Source organism: Mus caroli, unplaced genomic scaffold (genome assembly GCF_978045245.1).
Source record: "Mus caroli unplaced genomic scaffold, Mus_caroli_1 scaffold_13, whole genome shotgun sequence".
NCBI lineage: Eukaryota > Metazoa > Chordata > Mammalia > Rodentia > Muridae > Mus > Mus caroli.
The window spans coordinates 117787002-117811975 of NW_028227268.1; the positions used below are offsets into that span (position 1 = coordinate 117787002).

Sequence of the window (24974 nt, forward strand, 5' to 3'; positions counted from 1 at the left end):
TGGATCGAGGTTTGAGGAAGTAGTTCGTTCTAGGGTTAGGACAGCAAGATAAACATCACCTCACAGGAGTCCGCAAAGCTCGTTTGGCTGGGAGTTCGAAGTGGTTCTCCGTCTAGTATGGGACCAAGGGCTTCTCTTGTGGGCCCAGAACCTGAACTCTTCCACGTTCTGTGACTCGGGGCTGAGGGATGCAAGCATAGGGCCCACACGCAGCAGAGGCTCCCTGCTCACGCAGACCCCTTGTGCATGCCCTTCAGGTGCTTCGCTTGGCGGCGGATGAACTGACACGTGACAAGGAGGGGGCAACTCACCCCAGCCTGAGGCTGGCGCACGAGGCTCGCTTCCATGGCTAGCTTCTTCCATTTCATATACTTGGGATTTCGTCTGTAAAACAGCACTATTTCAAAACATCCCTCAGATTTATATAGCATGCAGTAAATGCACAGAAGTGGTGGTTTAAACTTAAATGTGTAAGTAGAAATGTGTGAAATTCTAGATAAAACTGATTACATCAAATGGTACCCCAGTCAACATCTCCTGTTTATTAATAATTAATCAATTAATTAATTTTGGGACAAGGTTTCTAGCTGGCCTAGAACTTGCTATGAGACCGCATTGGCCTTGAACTCGTGAAGATCTGCCTGCTCTGGGATTAAAGGTGTGTGCCAACCACACCTAGCCCTATGTCTCCTGTATCTTAATTTCTTTTTCAAAACGTACTCTTTTTACAAGTCGTTTTACCTTACCTCTGTAATAGATTTCAGTCGATACATCATATTGTGTTTGACAAAAATATCTTAATAATATAATGTTTTGATACTTCTTATTGATACTAAAACTAATACTAATAGTTGCTTGCAGTTATTTTTAAATTAAAAATATTTAGTATTGTATGTAATAGCAAAGCAGCCACACTGGACATGTGGAGTGTGGTCTCTCCTGACCCTCTCCTGACCTGGCTTTTTGGCAAATACGCTCACTCACTGAGCCATCTCACCAGCCCCAGAGAGTTACTTAAAAAATAAAAGTCAACTTAAGTACTCTTTTTACTTTGGTTTTTGGAGACAGGGTTTCTCTGTGTAGCCCAGGCTGTCCTGGAATTAGCTTTGTAGACCAGGCTGGCCTCGAACTCACAAAAATCCTCCCACCTCTGCCTCCTGAGAGCTGGGAGTAAAAGTGTGTGCTACCATGTCTGGCTGGCTTCAGTATTGAGAATTAAGTTAGGAGTAAGAATAAATGACTGAGACCTGAGAGTGTACAGAGAAAGCTATTTTTCCACATTTGGGTAATGGCAACAGACAAGCTCTGGGGACCCTGCATCTGATGTTGCCACTGGGGTTTCAGTTCCTGTCATGTTGATGTTAGACTGAAACAGCAATGTCAGAGGAGAAGGTGAACCTATCTACCCTTACCTAGCCTATCAGCTGTGCCTACAGCGTTGTGACTCGTGGCCATCCCTGGTTTGCGGATCTTTGGGCACCAGGGTTGGTAATTGAAGTTCTGACAGAATGGACTTTGGCGTGGGGGATGGGGTGGGTGGGTGGTGGGTACCTACTTTAGGTCTCATTTGAGTTTCAGCATCCTCTTCCTTGCCTTCCTGTCTCAGGAGGAGGAGGTTCCTGCAGAGCCATGCCTACAGCCCAGCTGCATACTTGGTCTCGCTGTTTAGCTTCTTCTTCTGAACCCTGGTGGTTCTCTACCCCGTTTATCACTAATTCCTGCACAGCGGGCTGGGATCCTGCAGTGGATGCCCATAGGGTCACTGGACCTAGAAACTGGAACCCTGCAAAGCTTTGCCTGACTTTGGGCCTTGCTCATCTGACTTTGGGTATTTTTCAACTCCTCATATCTCCTCCCCCGCCCCTGCTCATGACTCTACTAAGTTTGCAGGTGAATTGTGTGACGGGGCCTGGGACATGGACGTGTCTAGCATGGGTCAGATCTGCTGCTATACATTCACAGTCTACCCTTCCTGCCTCAGCACCAGACTCTACAGTGTCCATCGCCTTTAGGGAGAAGTGACTGCCTGGGCTTTTTTTGGCACCTGGCACGTGAAATCCTTTGTCATTCCTATGGATGGAACTCTTCTTCTCTCATAACAAAACAGTGCTGTTTCCAAAATCTTTCTTGCCACAACTATATTTGTAGGACAGACACTATTCATGTGAAGACTCACAGGCTGGACTCCCTACCCAATACCCACGGTGCCAGGCCTGGGTTGGGCAGGACCGGGGATGGGCAGAGGAGGTTGCAGGTTCACATCCTTGCTGCAGGGTGATGGTGATGGTGATGCTGGTGGCAGCTGTGGCAGCTGTGGCAGCTGGAGACTCTCCCGGTGAGATGTCACTCGGCCTGTAGCCCAGCTTCCCTGGGCTCTGCTTCACTCCTACAACCAATCAAACTCTGTTTCTGGTTACTCATTTACAGTACCTTGTGCTTTTCTTTAGCTTCTCTCTTTGTCAGCCTTAAAAAAAATAGAATCTTTTCAGGCAAATGTTAAGTATACAAAACACAAACAGTGTCTTGTTCTAAAACATCGTTACAGTTGTAATTTACCTCACATTCCCATGTTATCTAATTTAAAGTACAGTCATTTCCTGTAAAGTGGATTCAACTATAAACAGAAGCTAAACGTATTGGACAAAGAGTAACGGTGCTTGTGATAGCTAAGTCTAACTATCAACTTGATCCAGCCAAGAATCACCTGAGAAGAAAATCTCAACGCGTAATTTCTAGCTCACGTTGGCCTGAGATAATGTTCATAGCATTCAGTCTTGATTACACATTAAGTAATGTGGGAAGACTCAGCCCATGGTAGGTGGCACCATTCCCTATGTAGTGGATCCTGGATTCTGTGTATTATATATATATAATATAGTAGCATTTGATTTCTGATCCATTTTAGTACAAACAATCTCTCCTCTCTCTCTCTCCACCCCCCATGTATATCTGTGTATATGCCTGTCTCCTCTCTCTCTCCACCCCCCATGTATATCTGTGTACATGCCTGTCTCCCCTCTCTCTCCCTCCCCCCATGTATATCTGTGTATATGCCTGTCTCCCCTCTCTCTCCCTCCCCCCATGTATATCTGTGTATATGCCTGTCTCCCCTCTCTCTCCCTCCCCCCATGTATATCTGTGTATATGCCTGTCTCCCCTCTCTCTCCACCCCCCATGTATATCTGTGTATATGCCTGTCTCCCCTCTCTCTCCACCCCCCATGTATATCTGTGTATATGCATGTCTCCCCTCTCTCTCCACCCCCCATGTATATCTGTGTATATGCCTGTCTCCCCTCTCTCTCCCTCCCCCATGTATATCTGTGTATATGCATGTCTCCCCTCTCTCTCCACCCCCCATGTATATCTGTGTATATGCCTGTCTCCCCTCTCTCTCCCTCCCCCCATGTATATCTGTGTATATGCATGTCTCCCCTCTCTCTCCACCACCCCATGTATATCTGTGTATATGCCTGTCTCCCCTCTCTCTCCACCCCCCCATGTATATCTGTATATATGCCTGTCTCCCTGTGTGTATACAAGCTCAAGTGACATTTTACTACTAGCCTGATATAATGTATCAAGATTTCAAATAATACAAACATTTCAATTGTGCACACTGTCTCCTACACTGGATTATTTTCACCCTTATCTTCTTCTAAAAAGCTTCATTTTAACTCTTAAATTTCACATCCTTTACTAGGTGCCACCCATTTTTATGTTGCTTTTCTGAGACTAGCCTCCCCTGAGCACTGTCTGCTTCCCTGATAGCCACTGATGAAAACTCTGCTTGTTGTGGTCATGTGCCTGCAACTCCATCGGCCAGCAGCACTGTCAGGGCGCTCCTCATTTGGAACACAGATGACTCTGTTCTGCTTTGTTTCAGAAAAAGCAGTCCCTGTTAGCACTGCTTCACAAGAAATGAAGACTCACAGTTTTTACCTTCCTTCAACCCGATCCATTTTAGTGAGAAGGTGACCATCCTTCAGCAGTAGCAGATCAGCGCCTGCTGGAGGGGACTTCTCAAATTCCGGTGTGACCACAGGCTCCTGGGGGCTCCAGGCTTCCTTCTCACTGTCCTGTGCGTCTTTTATACACGAGTCAGGAACACTCCTTTGAAAAATTCACAAATACCAACATTGTCTCATACATCGGCAGATAAAGGTCAGACAGCAGTTTGGTAACCTTTTGCCTCTTCTCCGTCTGCATCTGCTTACTAGTTATGAAACATTACAAAGCAGCAGGCAAGGAAGGGAAGTCCAGATTCATTCTTCAACTAGGCGAATATAAGACCATGAGTTTGTGGACCAAGAGTTGAGTCTAAGCATGGGCAAAGTGTTACAGGTAAGATTCCATAAAACAAAACAGCTCATCAGGCAAAAGCGGGGGGAAGTAGTTATGAGATGTGGCTTAGCAGGTGAGACTACTTGGTGCTTTTGCATAGGACCAAAGCTCAATTTCCAGCACCCACATGGTGGCTCACAAGCATCTGTAACTCCAGCTCCCTCTTCCGGTTTCCATGGTCACTGCACACACATGGCACACATATATACACGCAGGGAGAACACCCATACACATAAGATAAAATAAACAAATTTAAAAAATAAACTCTAAGCAATTTGGAGGCAGAGGCAGGCGGATCTCTGAGTTTGAGGCCAGCCTGGTCTACAGAGTGAGTTCCAGGACAGCCAGGGCTACACAGAGAAACCCTGTCTCAAACAAAACAAAACAAAACAAAACAAAACAAAACAAAACAACCAAAAAACCAAAACAAAAACAAAAATTCTAATTTCAAGTATTTATAACGTTATTACATGTGTGTGTGAGAGACATGCATGTGCATGTATGTGCATGTACTATGAGTGTGTGCAGGTCAGAGGGCAAATCCATGGCATTGGTTTGCACTTTCCATCTTTATGCGGGCTTCAGGATAGAACCTTGGTCACCAGGTTGCCTGGGAAACACCTGAATCCACTGGGCCATCGTACTAGCCTTTGATTTCAATAAAATGCAAAAAACTTTGGTTTTTATTCAACACAGTTTGCCATAATTGAAAATATCATAAGTACCAGCCAAAGAATAATGAATCATAGCTACAATGTTGGAGTTTTCTATGAGAAAAATGGTTAATATAGAGGATGTGGACTAATAAGTGCCAGAACAATTAATTCAAAACTCATATATCTGCAAGTTTAGATAATAAGAACTGACCAAAATGAAGCATTTTTAAAAGCGTTACTAGTCAAATGTTTAAAACAACAGCAGTAACATGTCATATAGAGCTTGCTGTTTACTGATGTAGTAAGTGCTACTGAGAAGTCAGTTACTGAGTGCTGCCCATCTCCACCTACTGTGTCAGTAGCTGCACAAAATGGTACGAAAGACGGTAAAACTCTGTATGGCAACCAAAAGCCAGCAGCCAAATACAAAGATGTCAAAGAAGCAAAACTCAAACAGGAAGATGAATGTTATGCACGGGGTGGAGGTGCGCTGGCAGCAGCCTCAGTATGGCCAGAGGGTAGCATGCTCAAAACCAATTCAGTCCTTAAAATTTCAACACGGCCTATGTAATTCCAGCTTTGGATACATGTGACTAGTTTCAGAGAGGCAGAAAGGCAGAGAGAGAGAGAGAGAGAGAGAGAGAGAGAGAGCGCCTCCACAGTTTAGAACAGTAACAAAACACCCAGACCCAGCAGCTGAAAGGGAGTGATGAAGTCGAGGACATAAAGTCATGGAGATGAAAAGACATAGAACCCACGAGGCAGAAGTATTTCTTTGAAATGATGAACAATGCTGACAAACATTGTATAAACTCCAAATTCTTAAAAGAAGAGATGATAAAAAGTAACACTGCAATAGATACAAATAAAATACAGGTTGATCAGCAAGTGCTCTGGAAATCTATATTGCTGGAAATTGAGAAGAGATGCAAACCCCTGGGCCCCCGTGACCTACCGACATTAAGTCAAGACCAAGACAGACTGATGTGAGTAAAAAGGCTGATCGGGCTCATGAGGAGTCTCTCTGCAGGTGGTCACTCAGGGGCCAGACCAGTGTAGACTCCAGAAAGCCTGTACTTTCTGGAGGTCTGGGGGTACGTGGGGGTGTGTCCAGAGGGGAAGTAGTGGAGTCCAGGCTGACCCCAGGAGTCTGAGGGTGGGCTCCATGTTCAGATGTTGGGCCTCAGGTTAAAGCTATGAAATAAACAAGGTGGAACACAGGCTGAACGATGTCTGCAACAGTGATTCAGTGAATGGACAGGGGTGTGAATTTTATTAACAAGTACACTGTAAAAATTGCATTAATTTAAATTAACTACTGAGCAAAATACTCAGAAAGAAAACAATCTCTCAGCCTGGGGAAGGCCAGGGCTGGGCTGAATCTCTGCATAATCTACCAAATTCAAGTAAGGCCCAGCTCAGTGGCTTCATACTGTCCCTTAAAGATAAAGTGGTGAGAAAGCTACTGGTGACATAGAGTGCGTTTGATCTTATTATCCTGACATCAAAATCAGAGAAAAAAATATTAAAATATGCAAATGAATAAACAATCAAAATTGTCAATTTTGCTGCTGAACATAGATAAAAAATTCTCAATAAAATCCTTGAAAAACAAAATCAATAGCATATTGAAATATCATACACAGCTACCAAGTTAGTTTAATTTCAGCTATGCAAAGATGGTTCAACATACATGTCTTAGTTTGAATTTTATCACTGTGAAGAGACACCGTGACCAAGGCAACTCTTATAAAGGGAGACATTTCATTGGAGCTGGCTTACAGGTTCAGAGGTTTAGTCCATTATCATCATGGTCAGGGGCATGGCAGCATCCAGACAGACATGGCACTAGTGGAGGAGTTGAGAGTTCTACATCTTGATCCGCAGGCAGCAGGAGATTATGTGACACACTGGGTATAGCTTGAGCATAGGAGACCTCAAAGCTCTGCCCAACAGTGACACACTTCCTTCAATAAGGCCACACCTACTGTAGCAAGGCCATACCTCCTAATAGTGCCTCTCCCTATGGGCCAAGCATTCAAACACATGAGTCTCTTGGGGGAGGCATTCCTATTCAAATAACATATAAAAAATAAAAAATTATGTATCTTGGCATACATATCAAGATACCAGACACAGAAATCATCTGACCATCTCCATATTTGCAGCCATTTGTCAAAGTTCAGCATCCCTCATGATAAAGCCTTGAAGGAGCATACTCCAATATAATAAGACTGCATTTGAACAACCTATAGCCAATGTTATACAAAATGGGGAAAATTTGAGTGCAGTTCCCCCTAATTAGCAATCATTTTATTTAACATAATGCTTGAATTTTAGACAAAATACTGTAGCAAGCCAAAGACATACAGGGCTACTGAGAGGAGAGGAAGAGGTCAAATCATTTCAATTTGTAGACTAAGTGGCTGCCCACTAAACTGATTCTTCTTACTCACCCAGAAACCTTTCTGATATGAGAACGCTTTGTCAGGATACAAAATCAACATATAAAGATCAGTAGCTTTCCAATATACCAATAACTGAATATGTTAATAAAGAAATCAGGAAAATAGCCCCATTCTCAACTTCATCTCTCTCCGTCAGTGTGTATTTTATGTGTGTCTCTTTTTATGTGTCTAAGTGTTTTGCCTGCATGTTTGTCTGTGCACCACTTGCATGCCTGGTGACTGCATATGCCAGCATGTTGGGCTGAAGTTACAGACGGTTGTGAAGCACTGTGTAGGTGCTGGGAATTGAACCTGGGTCCACTGCAAGAGTAGCTAGTGCCCTTAGCTGATCTGTTTCTCCAGCCCAGAGCCCATTTATTAAGTGGTTACACAATATGATATTTAGTGGACATAACACTATAAATAAATTCTTATTGATAAGTACACTATCTCTGAACTTATAATGATTCTAGTACCCATACATGCTATAAGAATATAAAATGTTTACACATGTTTTATGTTCATATTACATATTGACTATTTAGTCACTGATTGTATATAATATGTAATAAATGTCCCTAATCTCTTCTTGGTGTTTTCATATTTTCCTGTCCCAGAGGAATCCAGCTCTAAAAATGAAGACAAAGAATGACACCAAAGCAAATACCGATGCACGCTACTCAGTTACCCGCGATTACCTTGCTTAGCTGTGTGAGCAAGAGTGCACCAGAGGGACCACCACTTTACACTAATCAACTCTTATTCTTTTAAAAGAAAATATTCATCAATTTAATTGGATTAATAGATATCAAATTATTTATATCCTTCTGAGACCCTTGCAGACACCTGAATAGTCCTAGCAGAACTCTACAGTTTATTACCCAAAATATTGTTAGTGTTTGGAACAGGATGATTGACTTTAAACTATTTTTACAGCCTTACTTAGACAGGCAGTGGTGGCACACGCCTTTAATTCCAGCACTCAGGAGGCAGAGGCTGGCAGATTTCTGAGTTCAAGGCCAGCCTGGTCTACAAAGTGAGTTCCAGGACAGCCAGGGCTACACAGAGAAACACTGCCTCAAAAAACAAAACAAAACAACCAAAAAGACTACTCCCCCAAAACAAACAAACAAACAAACAAACAAACAAACAAAACAAAACAAAACAAAGCACAGCAAAGCGGCTTTACCTAGCAGGTTCTTCTTTCTTGTCAGCAGGTGACAGCTCTGAGACTTCCAGTTCCATCCACTGCTGCTTCCTGCTTCCTTCTTCAACCTTTGGTGAAAGTTTGAGGCAAGCATGAATGTTACTGTTCAGGAAAACCGTTACCATTTTCATCGCTTGAGGCTTATTTCCACTACCTGCTTTAGCGTGATTTGTGCAGGGCTGGAAAGGTAACACAGGGGTGAAGCACAGTTGCTGCTCTTGTAGAGGTCCTGGGTTCAGTTCTCAGAACCCACCCACAAGGCCACTCACAACAACTCTAGTCCCAGATAACACTGTCTTCTGTCCTAGAGGGTACCTCACACACATGTCATACACATACATACACACATGCAGGTAAAATATTCATAAAGTAAAAAATAGATACATTTTAAAAAGTTTTTGCTTTGTTTAATTTTAGCATTAGAGACTATTTTTTTGTAAAGTCTGCTTTGTTTTATTTCTGTTTGATCTAAGAAGAAAAATCCCAGAGTTTTATACAACTTCAAAGATGAGCATTCTTAGATCTGTGCCTTTCTGGATTCTGTCTTTGCCGTCTGGCATTTCCACTGTCTACTCGATGGAAGCACTCTGAAGAACAGGAGAAAAGTCACCACCTTCAGGATTTCCTGCCAGGATCACACATGCAACAGTTCAGGCCAGCACGCGCCATCATGGGTGTTAGGAGGAAATATGAAACGGTTCCTCACTGCAGAGCGGAACTCTTTCCCTTTGATTTCAGCAACTTTTAAAATCACTTTGATACTGAGGTATCAAAAACTATGAAGGAGCTCACTGAAACAGATGTGCCCAATCCAGCTGCTGAGTGGTAGGTGAAGCTGCTGCACTGGTTTCAAACTCTGGGAGCGAGATGCCTCCCAAACAGGACAGGCAGTACCTATGATATTCCACAGATGGCTGGTACCTAAATTACTCCTACTTCTGCTTCAAGTACTCACTCAAAGCTCTTAGGGGTCATTGCCACAAGACAGGATGCAATCCCACAATGCTCTGTCAGATAAATAACCCAACAACTCCATGCAGTTAGTCAGTGGGATTAGACTTGTGAATTTGTGTGAGTGGAGGAAGTCCTGAGCTAATGAGATCTCCAAGGATGCATGTTGTTGATACTGTGTCTTGTAGATACTGGCTCAGCCATAGTTAGGACTCCAAGGCCTCTGCCCCGTGGGAGCGGCAATGCTTCCTGGGATAGGCTCAGAAGGAATCTGAGTGGGAATGCTGACAGTGTGCATAATGTCACCACAGCTGTCTCCCCATCTGATGGCCTGGGGACTGCTCCCCTGCCGACTGTTCCCACTGAGACTAGCTAACCTGCTCTTTATTCAGCTGTACTCCATCACCATGTCTTCCTGTTTAATTGGGTGCAATAGCCCTGTCTCGGCTGTATGCGAGAACCCTGCTTACTTGTTCAACTTGTTTTCCCTTCCTCCCTCGCTGGAGCAGTCTGGACAATCCCTGGAGCCATAAGGATGCAGCAAATTTGCAAAATAAGTCATGTTTTCTTAGGAGATGGAAAGCTTCATCTACACGTATGTTTTTAATATTTCTCTAGATTTTTGTGAATCTGGATCAAATATATTTTTTGGCAGATGATGAATGTTCTTGTGTGATATAAAGTCATATGCTCTGAAACCAGTTTTACCAAAGAACATACTGTATGGATGCTTTAAAAAGGATGGTTTGTCGATCAACGTTAAACTCTGTGGAAGTACATATGCCCGCTGTCAAAACTTACCAAGAAGGAATTACATCTTCCAGAGGTCGGAAAGGAAAATGCCAAGTTTGCACACACCAAAGCACACAGTGACCAAAGCACACAGTGACCAAAGCACACAGTGGCCAAAGCACACAGTGGCCAAAGCACACAGTGGCCAAAGCACACAGTGGCCAAAGCACACAGTGACCAAAGCACACAGTGGCCAAAGCACACAGTGGCCAAAGCACACAGTGGCCAAAGCACACAGTGGCCAAAGCACACAGTGACCAAAGCACACAGTGGCCAAAGCACACAGTGGCCAAAGCAAAAAGTGGCCAAAGCAAAAAGTGGCCAAAGCAAAAAGTGGCCAAAGCACACAGTGGCCAAAGCACACAGTGGCCAAAGCACACAGTGGCCAAAGCACACAGTGACCAAAGCACACAGTGACCATGCTGATTTGAATGGAAGGTTGTTTTTTTTTTTTTGTCAAACTTACAGACATTTTCATTTCTTCTCATTTATTGCTTTGTTCCCATTGAGTAATTTTACCTTAAGTCAATGAAAGCACATTTATCAAAAGTTGACAACCAATACCATACTCCTGTGTTTATCTTAACTCAAAAGATCACATGATGCGGGATAAATTGATTTTCTAGGCCATATCAATTAGTGAAAACTCATTCTGAAAATATTTTTCTGAATTTTTATTATTTAGACAGTAGAAACCACCTCTATCTAGACACAGCTTTATCTGTGGATAGTCCCATCATATTGGGAAGCTTTGTTTTGTTTGAGACAGGGTCTCTCTATGAAGTCTTGGCTGTCCTGGAAGTTGAAATATAAATCAGGCTAGCCTTGAAATTGATGAGATCTGGCCACCTCTGCCTCCCATGAGCTGGAATTAGAGGCATGTACCACTATATGAAAGCTTTTAGTCAGCAAAAATAAGAATAAAATTGATTTTTGAAAGCAAGAATAGCAGGACCTCTTTTTGAATGTGAAACTTTTCTTTCTTTCTATTTTCTTTCTGTTTCGTTGAGACAGGGGCTCATTGTGCAGCCCTGGCTGGTCTTGAACTCACAGAGATACACACAGCTCTACAGTACTAGGGTTAAAAGCATGCATCACTGTCTTAGTCAGGGTTTCTATTCCTGCACAAACATCATGACCAAGAAGCAAGCTGGGGAGGAAAGGGTTTATTCAACTTACACTTCCACACTGCTGTTCATCACCAAGGAAGTCAGAACTGGAACTCAAGCAGGTCAGAAAGCAGGAGCTGATGCAGAGGCCATGGAGGAATGTTCTTTACTGGTTTGCCTCCCCTGGCTTGCTCAGCCTGCTCTCTTATAGAACCCAAGACAGCCAGCCCAGAGATGGTCCCACCCACAAGGGGCCTTTCACCCTTGATCACTATTTGACAAAATGCCCCACAGTTGGATCTCATGGAGGCACTTCCCCAACTGAAGCTCCTTTCTCTGTGATAACTCCAGCTGTGTCAAGTTGACACAAAACTAGCCAGTACAATCACCAAGCCCAGCCTGGAATCTACTTTTAAAACGCCTATTTTGTTACTAATTTCAGCTTGTCTTTCTTTGTTTACACAGACTGACATCGTGTCATGGTGTGGGGAACTCCTGACATTTCAGGATTCAGGCTCCAGATTTTATACTTGTGGCCACTGCAGCAGTCAGGAAAGCCCTGAATTACTTACATTATATTGTATTTACATCTTTAGTTGCAGAAATACTGTGATTAAAAATAATTCTTAAGTGTATTAATTGGTTGCATGTGTGTCTGTGCACCACACAACTGGCACCTAAGCAGACCAGAGGGAGGCCTCAGACCCCCAGGAACTGCAGTTACAGATGGTTAGGAGCTGTCACGTGGGAGCTGGGGATTAAACCTGTGTCCTCTAACAGAGTACCCAGCACTTGTAACTGCTGAGCCATCTCTTCAGCCGCTGTGCAGTGTTATGGGTCATTTCAGTCATATGATTCATTTCTTTGAAGTAGCTAAGTCATGGCCCTTTTGGTATACTAGTCTTGGGCTCTGTCCAATTCCTCCTAATTTCCCGTTCCTACTTTCAGCACATCAATATCAAGCATGCTACTTCCTTACACGTCAGTTCTGACACTCCCGGGGACTTTTACTCTTGTCTTCTGAATCACAAGAATCCCCTTATTTGTGTGCCATATGTGTTCAGGGTTTGATTTCATTACTCGGCAAATGCACAGGATGGCTGCTAAGCTCATGTTCAGACCAAGAGCAAGAGGTAGAGGGAAGACATTTTTCCCTGTCTCATTTTTCAAGTTGGGGAAATGTCCACATCACTTCAGACAGGCAAACCAGACAGACCATCAGCTCACATCAGACAGAGTCTTTTTTAAGTTAGAGGTAATTACCTTGAAGTGACTTCTTCTACAGTCCCCCGGAAGTGGTTCCTCCACAGGACAAATGCTTTCCAGCCCACCCGCCGCTGTGTGCTGCAGCTCAGGGCTGCTGCGCTTTGGCTCTCTGTTCTTCCCTGTTGTGTCTCCAGTGAGAGACTCTCTCCCATGCGCTTTCACTGAAGGAACTTCTGGATGTCCTGGCGCACATTCTTTGTCAGATTTCGTGTTTATTTCGAGATCTTCAGACATTTTTTTGAGATGCAAAGATGGGGGGTGAGCCTGCTTGCTCTCCTCCTCAGACAGGGGCTGGATCAGCATGGTTGGCTCTGCAGGTGTGCTCTGTGCTTGTGGGCACATCTTTGAGGGGTCTGGATTCTTCAGGGGACACAGGATGAGATGAGAAAAACAGTGAAAGATAAATATAGTTTTTACATTTAAATTTCTTAATATATGTTTAGATGTCAGAAATCACTGGGCAGTAAATTTTTTAAAAAGAAAAATAATGTACTTAACCAATACAAGGATAACAACATGAACTGGAAAAGTTACGTTAGTCACTGTTGTTTGGACAAAACAATTATGGATTAAATTATTAGTCAATCTGCTGTGTGTTATTTTACCAAAAATGAATTGTTTATTTTTTTTTTCTTTACAAGGGTTTGCTTTGTTTGACAGCAGTTATGGGTTTAGGGGGCACACAGGCCTGACCTCCCGTTTTCCGTTTGACCATGTGAGGAGACCCACGGTAGTGATGGTGGTCCTGGGGGACCAGCCAGGAGAGCTCAACCGGAACCACTGGCTTCGAGGCTTTGTGTTCATTTCGCCTTCGGCCCCTTCTTGATAGGCTTCCCGATGTCCTTCCCCCAGAGCTTGAGGCCGATGGCTCTCTCAATTTTGCCCAAAACCTGGTTATTCGGAATGGCCGGTCCACTTTCATAGTCTGCGATGACTTGCGGCTTCTCATTGATTTCCGTGGCCAGGTCCTTCTGGGTCAGGCCTTTGCTCTGCCAGCCCCGCTGGATCACTTTGCCCACCTCCAGGGTCACCCTGTCGAGATGCAGCTCCTCGGTCTCCCGGTCTAGCTTGGCTGTGTTTTTAGTGATGGATGCTGCTTGTTCTGGTCAGCAGCCCATTTCTTGGATGTCTCCACATCTTCTCCTCGTCGCTGAGCTGCTAAGATGGCCTGCTTAGATTTGGCCTGTGCGGCCGTGGGGCCCTTCTTGCGCAGCACCGTCACGGTGTCCCAGTCACTCTTGGCTATGGTGTGGCGGGGGCAGTGGTCTGTCCGGAGGCTCTGGCAGCTGCTCGAGACCTGGCCCGGCGCCGCAACATCCCTTCCGAATTGTTTATTTTTAATATTACAAATCTGTCTTTATATAAAAATATTCACCTCTTAGGCTTCAAAAAGTCAGCCACACTAGTGAGCTTCAGTGCGTTAGTGATCTGGTGAATAGTTGAGCAGGTGAAGGGATCAGAGCCAAACTCAAGCCTTTACACTGCCAAGAGCCAAAGCACTGACAGCAATCGCACAAAAACTAACTGCTAAGTTTTGATTTAAATTACACAGCAACATACCGTGACATCTATATGGGCTTTGAGCGTTAAGGCTGAATATACTCTAGCACTCACAAAAGACAATAGGTACCAGCATTAGCCACTTTCTAAATACCTAAGCTTATAGCCATAGACAGAAGCCACTCTCAACCTTAGCCGGAAGAACCTCCCCTCACAACAAATGGTGGCAAAAGCAAAGACTCAAGGTTTCCCAAGATGCTCAGCCTTTAACAAGGCATCCATAGGACTCCTGCCCGTCCCCACTAAGTCTCGGGGAGCACTGAGAACGGAGGGATGGAAGGGGCACTGTTACCTGTCTAGCCTGCCTCTTTGTGCACTACTAAGGAAACTTTCTCATATGCTGTTACTAGCATGCTCTATGCTTCGGTGTTCTTGGAAACCAATCACAATAGAAGTCAGTTAGAACTGCTTTGTATAGTTAGCCACAATATGCTTGGATCCAATCAACCACCAGGCAGTACTTCCTACACCCGTGTAAGAGCTTTTGTGGTTTTTGCTTTTATAACCTGCCCCTGGGATGGACCCCAACACAAGAAGGACATCTGCATCAATACAAGAAACTTTAGAATAAGACTTCCATTTTGAGTAGTGTTGGAGTAATGTTTAAGTTCCCAAGACCTCCCTGGAAATATGCTTTTCAAAAAGAGACATGTATGTAGGTAACTGACACCCTGGTTGGCAAGTTAACCAAGAATGTTAGAGAAGGCAAGCCCCCCTGCCCCAGCTGAATACCCCAGCAATGGGAGCAGGAGAAGTGTACAACAAAGACAAGTTCCTAAGGAAATCCCCTACCCCTAAGTCCTGATTGGTGGAATAACTTAGATGTTTTTTGAATTTTAAGCTTAAAATCCCTATAGGATCTTAACTCAATGTTGTAGCCAGCTCCTGAGTCTGGTTTGTGGTTCTGATAGATCAATCTTGGGATGTGGCATTCAATAAACCATCCCTATCTGACTGAGATTGGTGTCTGAGTGGTTTGTGTGGTAACTCCCAGACCCCAACAGTGACCACGTGTTAAACTGTTTAAGAACAGGTTTAGTTAAAAATATATCAGAAGTCAGGGTGGCACATGCCTTTAATCCCAGCACTCTAGGTGGGTAGATCTCTGTGCGCTCCTTTAGCCTGGTCTATAGCTAAGATGGCCTCTGGAGGTCTGAGCGTATTGTATCCTTGAGCCCACCATCTCTTTCAGCACAGAAGCTGAAGACAGTTCGACACCAAGAGACAGCATTGCTTCTTCGAATTTCCCACAAGCCATTGCAGGTGTGACACAACAATGCTAAGCTACAAGAAATGAGTCTCCAACAGTGGCCATCACTGTTAGGCACACACAAGTTCAGGTACACGGGTCTATGGCTCAGACCTTCCCTCATCCTGTGAGGAAGTCAGATTCACAGAAGCAGGAAAAATACTCAGAAAAATGTCTCCTCTGAAGCAGCAAGCTGACTATAGCTTCTAAGAACACACAGTTTTATTACTAGTTTAAGATGTTTAAAACATTACACGTCAAATGTGATATGGAATTGCTGCTGAAAAGCTGATTATGTAAGCACTATTTGGAGTATGGCACTTATTAACACAAAGAAAACATGACAGAGATTTGTGTATTAAAACTGTGCATACCGACGGCTGAGTATTCCCACTGCTGTCAAGATTCTTTTGTTCCAGCTGTGATGTCCCCTCCGAGTCCACTTCTGCTGAAACACACATACAGTTCTCTTAAAAAGCTACTCATGAGGTTATAAAGAACAGCACTTAAAAGTAGATGAAAAGGATAAAAAGAATAAAACTCTAAGGGGATAATGGTTATTTTCAATTTTCAAATTAAAAATTTAAATGCAGGTGGCTCCTTTATTTAAAAAATATTATAAGCTCACTGCTCTACACACACAAAGGGAGAGAGACATACACACACACACACACACACACACACACACACACACACACACTTCTATCTACATTATTTGGCTTGATAAATCCTTCCCCTAAATGAGGAAGCCTGACTAGTCCAAACCTGAGGACAGTCATTTGGACAGTGGGTAAAAGCGGCCTCTAGACACCCTGATGTTGGGAAGATTCTACAATCTCAGACTTGTCTCTGTCGACAAGATCCCCAGAAGCAAAACGTTAAGACGGGAAAGAAGGAGGCACACACAACCACACCACTTGTTATTAATCACTGAGCCCCAAATTAATAGGATTTGTTTGCGCATTTATGTGTAATACCCTCTTGCTCTTATCAGAAGCATTTGTGTTCATTTTGTGACAAATTCCCTTCTTTGCTGCAGCCAGGTCCTCAGTGGCGATGACTACACAGATAAACTCATGTCCTTCCTATGTGCCCCCTCATATTTTATCAGCAAGTATACTCTATCTCCAACAAGAGAAGTCAAGTTATTTACTAACATTTGAGTCTGGAGATGATAGCTCAGTAAAATTCCTGACAAGCAAGCATAAAGGACCTGAGTTCAAATTCTTGCACCCACTTAAAAGCTGAGTATGTCCGCACAAATCTGCAATCGTAGCACAGTGGGTAGAGGAAGGCACAGGTCCCTGGAGGAGCCTGCTGGCCAGCCAGGGAAGGTAACTGATAAACTCCAGGCTTAGGGGTAGGGTGAGGGGATGAGGTCTCAATAGATCAAGTGCGGGGGTGGGGGTGAGGATGGGGGGTGAGGTGAGAGCAGAAAGATGGCTCAGTGGTCAAGGCATTTCCTGTCAAGTGATCTCGAGACAGGGTTTCTCTGTATAGCCCTGGCCCTGGCTGTCCTGGAACTCACTCTGTAGACCAGGCTGGCCTGAACTCAGAGATCTGCCTGCCTCTGCCTCCCAAGTGCTGAGATTAAAGGCCATGGAAGTCCTAAGGAGCATTCAGAGGCATTCTCCTCTTGTCCTGGAAGGGCAGACACCTGGATCCCACTTTTCTTGTCCATTCCTTTTCCCCTTGCATTTAGTTAGTTCATTTCTTTGGCTATAGGGCACATGTTTACCATTCAGTCAGTGCCTGCTAGTCCCAGAGACTTTCAGGATGGCTCGCCCTTACCTGTTGCCTGTTCCATATCTAGAGATCGCCCTTGTTGATCTGTGGCATCAGATATAATCCCCTCACACTTGTTTAGCAGATTCTCAGAGACACTCTGAAAAAATCAATACCCATAACTAGTCTGTAAACATTTCCCAAGTATTTCATAATATGATATCTGAAGTTTTCCTACTCATCATTTCTTATTTTTTACTCTGCCATTAAAAAAATCCTAGAAACAAAAATGTCACACACTAAAATTAACCAGACCTAAAGACTTAAAAGTTAGTAACTTAATGAAATTCCTATTTGGAAAGTCATTGTTTTGAAATTAAGTAAATGTTAAGTTTCTGAACATGTCTATAAGGATCTTTCGTGTAATTTCTGGATCAAGCCAATATCTTTTCTTCATATGGTGACCAAACTTTGTATAGAGATTGTAGGGTCTCTGGCCATCAAATATATTAACCAAAACTGGATGGCACACCTATCTCAACAAGGAACTACACTTCAGGATGTCTGCCTTTGATTTTGTATTTTGCACTAAAATTAAATGTCTATATAAAACACTTTAAATATAAGTGTATATGTATATTGCCTGTGTCACTCAGACTGACTTCCAACACAACTTACAGGGTTGGCGTTGTCATCGCGTGCACACCTGCCTCATCCCTGCCAATGCTGAGGTTACTAATATGTGCAGCTATGCCCAGAAAATGCCCAAAATGCTTCCCATGGCCCTACTTTTGTTGCAAAGCTCCATATTTGCCATGACCACATCTTGGTGAACATGGGCACGGGATGGGAGGACCCTCATTTTGGTAAACAAGAGTTTCGACAATCTAGATATAAAGTGGGAAATCACTGATGGGAGGTGGTTGACTAAACTGTGAAAGTAGTAAGTACTGAGAGGGGTTGGAGGGATGGCTGTTCTTCCAGAGGACCCAGGTTCGATTCCCAGCACCCGTGTGCTGGCTCACAATCTTCTCCAAGTCCAGTTACAGACATGCATGCAGGCAAAACACATACTTAGAATAAAAGTAAATCTAAAAAAGCAAAAAAGACCACCATGCAAATATTAGATCTGCCATGGGATTATCTCTTCATTTCATAAAATCACACAGTATTTCAAGTTTGGAGAAGAAAGAATGTTAAAGCAGTTACTTACTAAATGTCTACAAAATGTCAGGTCCTGAATTCACACACTTCCTTCCTAGTATCTCAAATGACATACTTAGGGTGGTTTAAGAAGCGGATGCCACGGTGTTATGTTCTATTTCCTTAGGAAATAGGGTAGTCTACAAGGCTACACAATCTCATGCATACACACCTCGATTTGCTTAGGGGAAAAGACAACAGACAACAGGCATGCAACTCATGACAGCAAAAGAACAACTACCTCGTTTTCAAGGTGGACTTTCTCCCAGGCCAGGATCTCTTCCTCCAATATCCGGAACTCACTGTCGGACAGCCTGTCTCGCAGTTCTTCATCCGCGAAAGCTCTAGTTGTTGGGCCACCAGGGGGCGCGTCACTGGCGGTTCCCAAGGTGCGCGCTGGGGCTTCAAAATTGCCCTTGCAGGACAGTGGCTTCAGGAACAGGTCCTGTGTGCCTTTACTTTTCCTGTACATGTCGCTTACAAGGGCAGAATCACCCCAACTTTTTACTTCGCTCACGTGACTCCTTTCTTTGGCGTTTGAAAGCCTGTTGGCATCACTGGACTTCAGCATGTGTTTGATATCTAACTGCCAGTCGGTGCGTTTTGGTTTCATAGTTTTTTGCGACTGGCTCTTGAACTCATGGCCTTCTTGCTTTTCACCCATACGTACTTCTGGGCACTTACCTTTTACCTTTCTGCTTTCAATGTTTTTAGAAGATTTCTCTTTTCTTTTGTGAAAAGATTCTTCCAATTCAGATGCGTTATTTTCACAGTCTAATTTATTTCTCATTAAGGGAAACTTAGTAAGTGACTGGCCACTGTAGTCCACGTCCTGAGAGGACGAGGGAGATGGAAAGGCATTTCCAAGGCCACCTTCCTCCTGTCTGGGAGAGGTCTGTAGTGCTACAGAGACCAGCGCAGCGCTCACATCTCTGTCGCCACAATCAAACATATTGTAGGCCAGGGTCGTGGGGTCCGACGTCAGGTGAGTTTTTCCTGAGACATCAGGTGGTCGCTCTTCCTTGAGGTAAACATTAGCGTTGACATCTTCATAGAACTCATCACCCTTCTGCGTTGGCTTGTTAATGACACATTGTACAGTTTCTTTACCCTCCGGGTTTTCTCCTAATGTCAACTTTCCCCCAAGCATTTGGCCCTTAGCGGATTTTGAAAGTCCAGATGTATCGTCCTCATCAGAAGCCGTGTCCATCTCTGGCCCCTGAGATCTTTCTTGAAGTTGTACAGGTGGAGGGCTCGTCTGCTTGGCTTGATGCTGGGACGCTCTGGGTGCCAGAGGATGCCTCTCTAACCTATCCTCGTCCTTAGAAGTCATAGGGCAGGAACAAACAAACAAAAAGACTTAATGCGAACCATTTGGCTTTTCATAGTATGCGTTTAGATACACAAGAACCATACAAGCAAAATTAACAAGTAAAACTAGTTTAGGGCTGGTGAGATGCCTCTCAGTAAGTAAAAGGGCTTCCACCAAAGCCTGGGTACAACCCCCAGAATCCACATGGTGGAAAGAGACAGACAACTCCTCCAAGTTGGTCTCTGATCTTATTATCTTCATGGGATGCTGAGACATGGACATGCTCCCACACGGACAATAAATAAATGTAAAAAAAAAAAATCCCTCATTTACTTCAGTCCTTCCAGAAGAATCTAGGACCCAGAAGACTTAACACTATCACTGTTCCTAGACTGATCCTCACTGATATGTGCTGGGTAATTTTCAATACTACAAGAACATTTATTTCACCATCCTTTAAATACTGATGCTTACTGACATTTAGTCTCTGAGAATGAGTAATTGAATAGTAGGTAAACTAAGATTGTTTGCTTCCATAACGGTGACACCTTGCGTGAAAACCAAATTAACATTAGAAGAAAATTCTAATGCTATGTTTGAAGAGCCTGCGAATGTGATGGGTTTCTAAGTTTTCCCTGTTGAGATGCAGCTTCAAGAAGCACGGCAAGCTTTCCTGAGAACACACGCGTAAGAACTCTGATGTATCGAGCACCAAGCATGCCAGATCCTTCTCTTGAGAAGGAAGTTACTTTGGAGGTGGTTGTAGAGATCACAGGAGTCCTAACAACCGCGAGGGTCGCGGCCGCACGCAGCTGAGTGGCACAGGGCCTGTGCTGGGTTTTGGGTTAGGTCCTTTATGTATAAATGATGATGGTGATAAAGTCAGCAGAGCTTTCTGATTGCCCCACGTCTGGGGGTATTGTGAGTAGTCATTTTCCAGAGGATTTTGATATATACAAACCCATCTTTTCATATGATTCTTTGGTAATAGGTAATTCATTTTAGAAAAACACCTTCATTGTGATTTTGTTAATTGGATGTGTATCCATCACAGGTACATAATTATTAGCAAAAGGTAAATTAAAAGGATTCAATGGAAGATGTACATTTTAAAGTAACTTAAAAACTTAAAAAGTAACATAGAAACTTAAATTTCATTTTCTCATTTACTATATAGAAGTAAAGAGTTCTTATTGGGTATATCTTGTGAGTCAGTGGAAAGGGGCTTGTTTGGCAAACCCAAGGCCCTGTGATTCTCTAATACCAAAAGAAAAAAAAGGAGGAAGGTGAGGAGGGGAACAGATAAAAAGGCAGAAGTAGAAAGTACAAACGTGTTTGTAACTGAACCTTTAATAAAAGGTTCAAATGAAATAATTTTGTATTTTTATGGATTACAGATTTGGGCATTTCATTGTTTATTTTATTTTTAATTAAAAAATTTTAAGCAATGTATCTTGATTCTCCTCAAACTCCTCCCAGTTTTACCTTACCCATCCAACTTTATATTCTTTCTCTCTTTCTTAAAAACAAAAACAAATGAAAAAAGCCCCACAAAAAATAAAATTAAAAAAAAAATCAGGCAAAAGGCCAATAAGACAACAGATGTCAAATCAAAGAAAAAAGCCACAAAATACCACTGAGTTCATCTTGTGTTGGCTGATCACCTCCTGGTCTTGGGGACTTACCCAGTGAGACTCCATTGGAGAAAACTAATTTTTTTCTTTTGCAATTGAGTATCAGCTGCTATTCGCTTCTTGGCTACGGGTGGGACCCACGTCTCCTTCCCTCTCTCAGTCTGGAACCCTGTCTGGCTTGAAGCTATGCAGGTCCTTTGCATGCTGCCCCAGTCTCTGTGAGGTCACTGTGCATCATTCCTCTTGTGTATGGAAGACACTGTGTCCCTGGAGTCATCCGTCAATGCTGGGCCTTACAGTCTGCCTGCCTCCTCTTTCACATTGATCCCTGAGACTTGGAGGGGTTGGTTTGATGAAAACATCCCATTTAGGACTAAATACGCTGAAGTCTCTCACTCTGCACATTGTTTAGTTGGGGTCTCTGTGTTAATCCCCATCTACTGCAAGAGAAAACTTTTGTGATAAGGGCAATTAAGTGAGGTATTGCTTTTGCTATTTTCCTTTAGAAGAACCATTGTATTTGTGTTTCCCCTAGGCCAATGGCCTATCCAGGCAATGTCAGACAAGGGTTCCATCTAAAAGTGTGTCTTAAATTCAATCACGCAGTGGTTGGTCACTCCCTCAACATGTGTGACACCATTGCACCAGCCTATCTTTCAGCAGGTCCCTGCTGTAGATTTCAGTGTTTGTTGCTGGGTGACAGTGATGGTTACCTTTCCTCTCTGGTTATGCCCAGAGTGCCTTCCAGTGCTATAAACGCTGTCAGTAGGGGCGAAGCTTCACCAGCTTGATAACTCTGCATCTGATGCCCTAAGTGCTGTCTTAAGCAGCAGGGCCTTACTGTCAGCCCACAGAGCACAACCGATAGCCTTGGCAATAGCCTGTGATGTGTGGAGGAATCTGTGGGACCACCTGGGTCAATGACTCAACAAGATGTAACCCAGTCCTGGCACTGTAGGTTTTTACAGTAGCATAAAATGTCTAGTTGGGGCATCGTCTCCCCTATTATTTAGTGGTCCCATCTAGATTCCTCTCATATATGTATATATTTTAGGACCTTCTATAGCAGTATGTCTCCATATGGTTTTTCAAAAGGCCTTTAGTGTAAACTGTCCTTCCTAATATTTCCTCATTCACTTTCCCTTCCCATCTCTCTCCCTATTTAATTCTCCTATTTGAGTTTCACTTTTCTCTCTCCATAATACTTCCTTCCTAGGGAGATCCTCTTCTCTCCCCAGTCCCTTACTAAGCTCTGTGGTTGTTTGGGTCATAGCACACTTCTACACATAAGAGAAAACATGCAATATTTTTTTTTTTGGACCTGGGCTACCTCACTTAAAATGATTTTTTTCTAGTTCCATCCATTTGCTTGCAAATTTCATAATCCTATTTTTCGTAAGAGCTGAGTAATAGTTCATTCTGTCAATGTACCACATTTTTACTATCCACTCATTGGTTGTTTCTATTTCCGAGCTATTGTGAACAGAACAGCGATAATGTGGTTGAACCAGTGTCTCTGTGGTAGGATGGAGGGTCCCAAGAGTGGAATAGCTGGATCTTGAGATAGACTGATTTCTAGTTCTCTGCAGAACTGCCACATTGCTTCCCATAGTGGTTGTACAAGTACACACTCCCACCAGCAATGGAGAAACGATTCCCTTTGTTTTATTGATCTTGGCCATTCTGGCAGGCATAAGATAAGATTTCAAAGTAATTTTGATTTGCATTTCCCTGATGACTAAGGACATTTAAGTGTTGCTCGGCCATTTGAGAGTTCTGTTTATATCTATACCCCATTTGAAAGTGGATTATTTATTTTCTTGGCATCCAGTTTTTTGAGTTCTTTATATATTTTAGAACAGTGATTCTCAACCTTCCTAAAGGCATGACCATTTAATACAGTTCCTTATGTTAAGGTGACCCCCAAAGCCATAAAATTATTTTCATTGCTACTTCATAACTGTAATTTTGCTACTGTTATGAGTTATGATGTAAATATCTGTGATTTCTGGTAGACTTAGGCAACCTTTAGCCCTCTATTGGATGTGAAATTGTTAAAATTCTTCCCATTCTGTGTAGCTTGTTCTTTGAATGATGGTGTCCTTTGCCATACAGAAGCTGTTCAACTTCATGAGACCCCAGTCATTGTTGATCTTGGTGCATATGTTTTATTGAGAAATTTTGCATTCTTGTTCATGAGGAAAACTCTTTTGTAATTTTCTAGGTGTTTATATGGTTTTGATATTAAGATCATAGTAGCTTCATAAAAAGAATTAGGAACTATTCTTTTAGTTTCCATTTCTCAGAATAATTTGAGGGGTATTGGTGTTAATTCTTCTTTAAAGGTTTGGGAGACTTCTGCAGTGAATCCATCCGTGGGCTTTTTTGACTAGGAACTTTTCAATATGAGTTACAGATCTGTTTAAGTTACTTCATCTTGACTTAACTTTTGGACTCAGTAGGCTCATATATTTAAATCTTTGGTCCCTAATTTGTGCAATTGTTTTTGGGAAGGATTAGGAGGTATGGTCTTGTTGGAGGGGATGTGTAACTAGGGGTGGCCTTTTGAGGCTTCAGAAGCCTATACAAGACCTAGCCTCTCTCTCTGCCTCCAACCTGTAGATCAGGGTGTGAGCTCTCGGCTCCTGCTCCAGCCATGCCTGCCTGCCTGCCTGCTGCCGTGCTCCCCACTGCGATAACTATAGACTAACCTTATGAAACCATAACCAAGCCCCCAGTTAAATGCATTCTTTGATAAGTTGTCTTTGTTATGGTGTTCTTTCACAGTAAAAGAAAAGTAACTAAGGCAATAGTTCTATATATGAAGAGATTCATCCATTTAGTTTATGTTTTTTTCTAGTATGGTGAAGAAATATACATTTTAAAAGCATATCTTTATTGATGCTCTGAATTTCCTCACTGTTATAATGTACCATTTACATCTGGATCTTCTTTCTGGGTCTAATTTTATTAATCTGGTTCCTGTATGTCTTCTTGATTAATTTGGCTAAGGTTCTGTCAATTTTGTTGATTTTCTTAAAGAAGCAATTTTTCTGTAGATTTGTTCTTTGCACTATTTTTATTTTATATTTTTCATTGATTTCAGCTCCAAGTTTCATTATCTCTTTCCATCTACTTTTTTGGGTGTTATTTCTTCTGTTCTAGAGCTTTCAGGTGTGCCACTAAATTACTAGCATGAGACCTTTCCATACACACACACACACACACATACATACATATACATATACTTACTGTTATGAACTTGACTCTCAGAACTGCCTTCATTGTGTCCCATAGGTTTGGATATGTCATATTTTCATTAAGTTTAAAAAAGTTTTAAATTTCCTTATTTATTTCTGTCTTGACTCATTTTTAGAAGTTAGTTTCCATGAGTTTATAAATTTTCTGTTGTTATTGATATCCAGCTTTAATCCATGGTGGTCAGATAGGATGTAGCCTGTTATTTCAATATTCTTGTATCTATTGAGACTTGCTTTGTGTCTGAGTATGTGGTAAATTT

General features: G+C 42.8%; 1 protein-coding gene and 1 pseudogene across 1 annotated transcript in view; both read right to left on the reverse strand.

Moving 5' to 3' along the window:
- The window catches only part of LOC110305029 (uncharacterized), a 124410-nt gene that overhangs the window by 44857 nt on the left and 54579 nt on the right, over positions 1 to 24974 (reverse strand). The window contains 8 exon segments of the mRNA XM_021176772.2: positions 312 to 384; positions 2431 to 2464; positions 3942 to 4112; positions 8636 to 8721; positions 12769 to 13131; positions 15955 to 16025; positions 17372 to 17465; positions 18750 to 19829. Coding sequence (XP_021032431.2) covers positions 312 to 384; positions 2431 to 2464; positions 3942 to 4112; positions 8636 to 8721; positions 12769 to 13131; positions 15955 to 16025; positions 17372 to 17465; positions 18750 to 19829 — 1972 coding nt within the window.
- Positions 13462 to 15589, reverse strand: LOC110306150 (endothelial differentiation-related factor 1 pseudogene; annotated as a pseudogene).